The following is a 7,846-nucleotide window of genomic DNA, read 5'->3' as shown; positions in this document are numbered from 1 at the left end:
TATATTAATTATATCATATTTATATTATTTCCATAAGTTTTTTTTTTTTTTTTTTTTTTTTTTTCCTATACACTAGAAATAAAATAATTAACATAAACATTTATATAAAGCAGTTTAAAAATTTTATATATGTCTATATATAAAGTATAAGAGCATATGTATATTTAATTATATTTTATATGTTTATATTATATGTGATGAATTTTTTATACAAACCATATATAATTTTTTGAAATGTTTTGACATATATATATTATATATATATATATATATATATATATATATATATTTATATGTATTCACTTGATTTATTTATTTTTTTAATATATTTTAAAATAATTAATAATAATATATTAAATACATTTTAAGAAAATATATACATATATATATATATATATATATATTACATTTTATTAATATATTTATTTATTGGTTTTAAGAAATGTCCAATTTAGCCAAGAAAAGGTTAATTCGGGATTTCAGAAAACTACAAACTGATTCCCCATTTGGTGTTAGTGGCTCACCAATAGGAAATGATATTATGAAATGGAGGGCTGTCATTTTTGGACCAGCTGATACACCATGGGAAGGTGGTACGTAAAAATGTACACACATATTTGTAAATTTATATTAATCTTTTCTTATATGTGTTTGCATATATACCTTTGAATATATTAAGATACATACAATTAAATTTTCATATATATATATCAATATTTATTTATCTTTGTGTAGGTACTTTTCACTTGGAACTTTTATTTGGTAATGAATACCCCAATAGACCACCCAAAGTAAAATTTTTAACAAAAATGTTTCACCCCAATATATACATGGATGGAAATATATGTATTGATATTCTTCAAAAGCACTGGAGTCCAATATATGATATTTCAGCAATATTGACATCCATTCAATCACTTTTAAGTGACCCAAATCCTAACAGTCCAGCGAATCAAGAGGCAGCTCTTTTATTTGTTGAAAATAGAATAGAATATAATAGAAGGATTAAAAATTGTGTAAAGGAATCTTTTAATTTTATAGAACAGAAAGCTGAAGAAGATGCCGAAAAGTCATGATACAAAAAATGAAAATAATGATTAAATAAACAACTATATAATTGTAGTTAAGAATATAATGGAAACAAGCATCACACATATAAATATATATATATATATATTTATTTATTTATTTAAAATTATATTTATATAATTATATTATGAAAATATTTTTATATTTTAAAAAATAATATAATACTCAAAAGTATTAACCAATGGGAATATATTTATAAAAAAAAAAAAGAAAAGAAATTATTAGAAATGAATAACCTGTATGAACACACCTTTTTTGTTTAATTAAAATTTAAAAAATAAGAAAAAAATTATGTTATTTCCCTTTTTGATTTTTTAATTTTAATCCCATATATTATTTATTATTTGAAAAATATATGAATTAATTTTTATATTTTTTTTGTATGTATTTTTATAATTAATATATATATTATGTGCTTTCCAATAAATTATGTAAAATATTTTATTATTTTATAAAAAGTAATCCAATACACACCCTGAAAATGGGTATTTTTTTATAAGTTCATATGTGGAAAAGAAAAATGATGGAAGCAAAGTAAGAAATATTGTGTATTCATTTATATATATTATAAATTTCTTGTTAAATTTTAATATATATATATATAAATATATATTTATATGAATATACATTATTTGTTTCATATAGAATTATATATATATTTATTATATTTACTATTTATTTTTATTTTTATATCTTTTTTTTTTTTTTTTTTTTTTTTTTTTGTTTACATATTATTCATAATGTGGGGAAATATATAAATTAAATGTTTTATACACATATTACATTTTATAGCTTTATATTTTTTCTCTTCTTTTATAATAAATTTCAAATAAACTTCGTGTAGTTAAATATAAAAAAATATACATATGTTTTTTTATATATTATACTTCCATTAAGTTGTCTACATTTTGTAGAACGTTTCTTTTCTTTTCTTTTCCTTTCTTTTTTTTTTTTTTAATGAGCATATTTTATTTAAATAAGAAAACAATAATTGTAATTTTTCATATACAAATATATATATATATATATATATATATGTACATTTTCTTCGAAATAAAAACTGAATTTTATATTTTCTTTTTCCCATTCATATAAAACAGTTGTTCTTTTAGAAATGAATAATTTATAAAACATTGGACTTACAATTATATTATCATAAAAAATATTACGACAGGATATATTTTTATATATGATTTAAAATGTTATCATAATATATATATATATATATATATATATGTAATTACCTTATGGAAATATTTAATATAGATACTAGTCTTGAAAAAAGCAACATATAAAAAAGTAATATATTTTATTTAATTCAATAAATATAAAATTGTATCAAGAGAAGAAAAAAAAAAAAAATATATATATATATATATAATAAAATAATAGATATATCAGAACAAAATGGATATTACAAAATAAAAATTTATATATATTATATGATTACACAAAAGTTTATACTATGGAAGTTTTTTATTTTTATTTTTATTATTAAACATAAATAAAAAAAAAAAAATACTCAGTAATATATATATTAATAAAAAAACATTATTTTATAAATTACAAAACTATATAAAAAGAATTGACCAAAAAAAAAAAAATTAAATTAATTCAAATATTAAAAATTTTCATTTAAAAATTATGTTAACTTTCATCATAATTAATAAAGAAAGTATAATTAATAGTATAAAAAATATATATTTTTATATATAATATAAAAAATAGCCTATTATATAATTATATATAATAAATATATATGTATGTTATGTATAAAATTATTTTAAGAATATCCCTTTTATTTATATGAATTATTTTTATATACGCTTAATATTAAAAATATAATTATAAAATATATTATATATTTATATAATATATATATTTATTGAAATATTTTTAAACATACTATTTTAATATATATATATATATATATATATTATATATATATATTTAATGTATATATTAATATATTATATATATATCATGTACTTATGTATTTATGAATATTATATATTTATATATAATAAATATTATCATACTTGTAAATTTTCGTATATATTATTTTTACATGTGAATATTAAAAAAAAAAAAAAAAAATAATAAATAAATAAATAAATCTCGAGAATACCATTTTTCTATTTTTCTTTTTTTTTAATATTTTTTTCCCCTAAAAATTTATCCATTATATATTTACCTTTTTTATTATTATTTATTCTTACCCACATTATATAATTTTTGGGATGATACATATATATATATATATTTAAAACATATTTTTTTTAAGTATATATATATAAAACAATTTTTTAAATGAAAGTATTTAAAAAAATATATTTTTAAAATAAAATAAAGGAAGGGTGAAAAAATGTCATATGTTAATTATTATTTTTTCTAATTGAATTATTTATTTTTCTTTTTTTTGAAAGATTATGAAAAAATAATATAAAAATTAGAACATACATAATATATATATATATATATATATTTATATATTTATTTATTTATTTATTTATATATTTATCTTTATTTATTAATTTAAAGAAGACTATTTCAAAATATGTTTTTTAATTTTTCAAGAAAGAAAAAAAGTGAAGAGAGACTTGAAGAAGAAAGAAGTAATACATGTGAAGAGACTGAACAAGTTGAAGAAACTAGTAATAATAAAAGAGGAAGGAAACAGAAAGAAAAAGATGAAAAAGCAAAATCTGTAGAAGATAATTTGGATGAAGAATATGATGTAGGAAAAAATAAAACACAAGAAAAGAAAAAAAGAAAATATACAAGGAAAACGGGTGCGACAGCTACGACGAACAATACTACTACAACAACTAAGAGAGGTCGAAAAAGTAAAAAAGAAAAAGATGAAGAGATTGAAGAGAATGAAAAAAAAAATGAAGTTAAAGATGAAAATGTAAATAATATTGGAAAATGTGATGATAATGAAGAAAAAGATAATAAAGAAAATAACGATGAAAATTATGAGATGAAAATAACAGAAGAATTAAAAGATAAGGATGCTAAAGCCAGTGCCCTTACGTTAGAAATATTAGGTGATATACCTGATGCTGATATGAAACCTCCTGAAAATATTTTATTTGTATGTAAATTAAACCCAGTTACTGAAGAAGAAGATTTGAAAATAATTTTTTCAAGATTCGGAAATATAAAATCATGTAAAATTATTAAAGATAAAGTTACTAATAATTCATTACAATATGGATTTATTGAATTTGAAAAAAAAGAAGATTGTTTAAATGCTTATTTTGAAATGGATAATGTTGTAATTGATGATAGAAGAATTCACGTCGATTTTTGTCAGTCCTTGTCAAAATATAAGAATGAATATTTAAAAGATAATATGAATAACGATAATGTAAATAACAAGAAACAAAAATGGGATGAAGCAACTTGTAAAAAAGAAGAAAATAATGAAGATAACATTCGTGTCTTTAAATATGAATCTGATCATAATATCAAAGAACATAATAATGATCGAAATAAAAAAAAAGATTCTAAAGAAGATCTTGAGAATTTGAAATATAAGAAATATGATAATGACAATAAAAGAAATTATTTTTCTAAATATAAATATGATAAAGATCATAATTATAATAATAATGATAGGAAATTTTCTCATCATTATTATAGAAACAATTCGTATAAATATAAAAATAGTCATAACCACAATTTTATGTATTCCAAAAATCAATATTATAGAAAAAATCTAAATTATTATGATAATAAAAATAAATATTATAAGAATATTCATAATGCTGCTATAGGAAAAAGAAATTACTCTCCAAGTGATATGATAAAAAGAAATAATTATAATCGACGTAATAGTCGATCATTCTCCCCAAGAGATAGAAGAACAAGAGGTGAAGGGAATATGAAAGATTATGATAGATATAAAAAAAAAGAAGATGAACACAAAAATACTCAAGAACATATCGATAATGAACAAAAGAAACAAAATGAAGATGAAACAAGTAATTATGAGAACAAAACAAATGATGAACATAAAACAAATGAAGAATCATATAAAAGAAGTATCGAAGGTTCCACAAAAAATGGGAATCTTAAAAATGATAAAGTTACCAAATCAGCAAGTAAATCTTTTGATAAACCTGACATATATGACGTTGATTATAATGATGATATATCTGATTATGAAAAAGAGAAAAACACAAAAAATGAAAAAGGAAGTGAAAGTAATTCAACCTTTAAAGTGTCAAGTAGGAGAAGTAATAGAAGAACATCGCAAAACTCATCTATTAATAATAAAACAGAGCATGAAAGCAATAAATACTATGAAAACAAAAAAAGGAAATATAACGATTATCAGAATAAAGATAACACCAATTATCATTATCCTGTTAAAGAATATAATAATGATAGAAAAGGGAAACATCCATCGTATGCTGAAGAAGATAGAAATTATAAAAGAAGAAATTATGAAGATAAATATGCAGATAAATATAGAGATAAATTTCCAGATAAATATAGAGATAAATTTTCAGATAAATATGCAGATAAAAATGATGATAAATATTATAATAATAATAATAACATGAGAAAATATAGTAGTAAATATAATGATGGTTATGTAGGAGATAACAAAAAATATAGTAAAAGAGAAGATCTTTATAACTATTATGATGAAAAAAATAAATATAATAAACATGATTTATATGATAAAGAATATTATAATAAAAGAAAATATAGCAACTACAATACTTATAATAATAATGATAATTATAATAATAAAGATTTCAAATCATATAGAGAAGAAAAAAATACAAACTATCATCGAACAGATGATAATAAAAATTATCATCATACAGACGATTTCAACAAATCATATAAACATAAAGATAGCAAAATATATGATAATCATATAAATATATCATCGAAATATCATCCTAATAATGATTATAGAAAACCATATGACAATGTAAAGGATAAAATGCCTTATTATTCTAAACATAGTAGAATATCACATAAACAAGATGATTATAAATATGCGGATAATTATAAAAGTAAATTTAACAATAAATCTTATGAAGAGAGAAGATTAGTAAATCATAGAGATAGATCATTGGACCATGAAAAAGATTATAAATATTCAAGAAATAATAAGGATGATAACTATCATAATTACCATAAAAAAGATACAAGGAGAAATCATTCTAAATCTTTTTCAGAGTCAAGGTATGATTATTCTAATAAATATAATGATAGAAAAAAAAATTATAAAAATGATAAATATGAAAAAAAAGTAAAAACTAATAATAAAAATCATGATTCTCCATATGAACGTAATTCAGTTAGTATTTCCAAAGATTCCTATACAAATAATAAAAAAAAAAATTCATATACCTTAAAAACGGAATCGGTAAAATCTTTTGTTTCACGTGAATAAAGTTAAAAGAATAATAATAATATATAAATAATATATATATATATATATATACATATGTGTTATCCATTTTATTATATAATTAGTTTTTAATAAAAAATATCCACCTTACATAATATTATTATATATATTATTTTTACCCTTATTAACGCATATATATATATATATATATATATATATATATATATATATATATATATTTATATATAATATATTTTTTTTTTCTTACCAAATAAATTACATGTTTTAAAATTTATCTATTCAATTTATTGTACACCAAAACATAATTAAATTATAGAAAAAAAAAAAAAAAGAAAAAAAAAAAAAAGTACAAATCTTTATTTATTATTTATATAATGACAAGAAATAATTAATAACAATTTTGTTTTATGTAAATACAAATATGCATATTAAATAATTATATATATATATGCTTTTATATATCATCATCTGTGAACAGTTTATAAATATTTTACACATATATTATATCTTTTGTAAAATTAATTTTTTTTTTTTTTTCTTTTTTTTGACTCCTATTAATTTTTATAATTTATCAAACATATATCACTCTTTACAAAAAAAAATATTAAAAAGAAAATATTTTTTTTTTTTTTTTTTTCTTCACATCATTTGATTTATATAAGGATTTTATTTATTCATAGAAGATTCAAAAATTATAAAAACTTTATATGTAAAATAAAAAAAAAGGATGTGCATTATTTTTTTAACTAAACTTTTTATTATATACAGATAAGAATAAATAGGAAAACCTATACACACTTTAAAAAAAATATATATTCATATTATATGGTTAGTGGTACAATAAAAATATATTTTAAAAAAACTTTCCTATTTGTAGTGTTTATTATCCTGTATTATATAATTGGAATTTTATAATTTCTTAACGTATTGACAGATAAATAAATATATATATATATATATATATATATATATGCATATTAAAATATATGGACAGGGTAAAAAATATGTAAAAATGATGGTATGCCCTTTTATTATGATTTTTCTTTCTTTTGTATTTTTTAAACTACTTCATATAATAATAATAATAAAAGAAAAAAAAAAAAAAAACTTATTATTTTGTAATTTTTTTTATAAAACATCTTTTTATACAATTTAATTTCTTCTCTTAAAATATATATAAAAAATCAAATTTGTAGTTTTTTCTATAGTATTATTAAGATAATATAAAATATATATATTTATAAATATATAATATAAGAAAAAAAAAAAAAAGGAATTATAAAAATACTTCCATAAATATGTATATAAATATAAATAACACTTTATATATATATATAATATATATATATAATTTTT

The 7,846-nt window shown here is 17.6% G+C and overlaps 2 protein-coding genes across 2 annotated transcripts; both read left to right on the top strand.

Moving 5' to 3' along the window:
- Positions 1-442: 442 nt before the first annotated feature.
- Positions 443-1,076, top strand: PRSY57_0812000 (ubiquitin-conjugating enzyme, putative; the record flags this gene model as incomplete). Its single annotated transcript, XM_012907059.2, has 2 exons — positions 443-593; positions 736-1,076. The coding sequence occupies 2 exons, from the start codon at positions 443-445 to the stop codon at positions 1,074-1,076; spliced, it is 492 nt and encodes a 163-aa protein (XP_012762513.1).
- Positions 1,077-3,646: 2,570 nt separating this feature from the next.
- Positions 3,647-6,511, top strand: PRSY57_0811900 (RNA-binding protein, putative; the record flags this gene model as incomplete). Its single annotated transcript, XM_012907058.2, has 1 exon — positions 3,647-6,511. The coding sequence occupies one exon, from the start codon at positions 3,647-3,649 to the stop codon at positions 6,509-6,511; it is 2,865 nt and encodes a 954-aa protein (XP_012762512.2).
- Positions 6,512-7,846: the final 1,335 nt, after the last annotated feature.

Source organism: Plasmodium reichenowi, chromosome 8, assembly GCF_001601855.1.
Source record: "Plasmodium reichenowi strain SY57 chromosome 8, whole genome shotgun sequence".
Taxonomy (NCBI): Eukaryota; Apicomplexa; class Aconoidasida; order Haemosporida; family Plasmodiidae; genus Plasmodium; species Plasmodium reichenowi.
The sequence above is the reverse complement of the archived record's forward strand: the minus strand, read 5'-3'. Positions and strand labels throughout refer to the sequence as shown.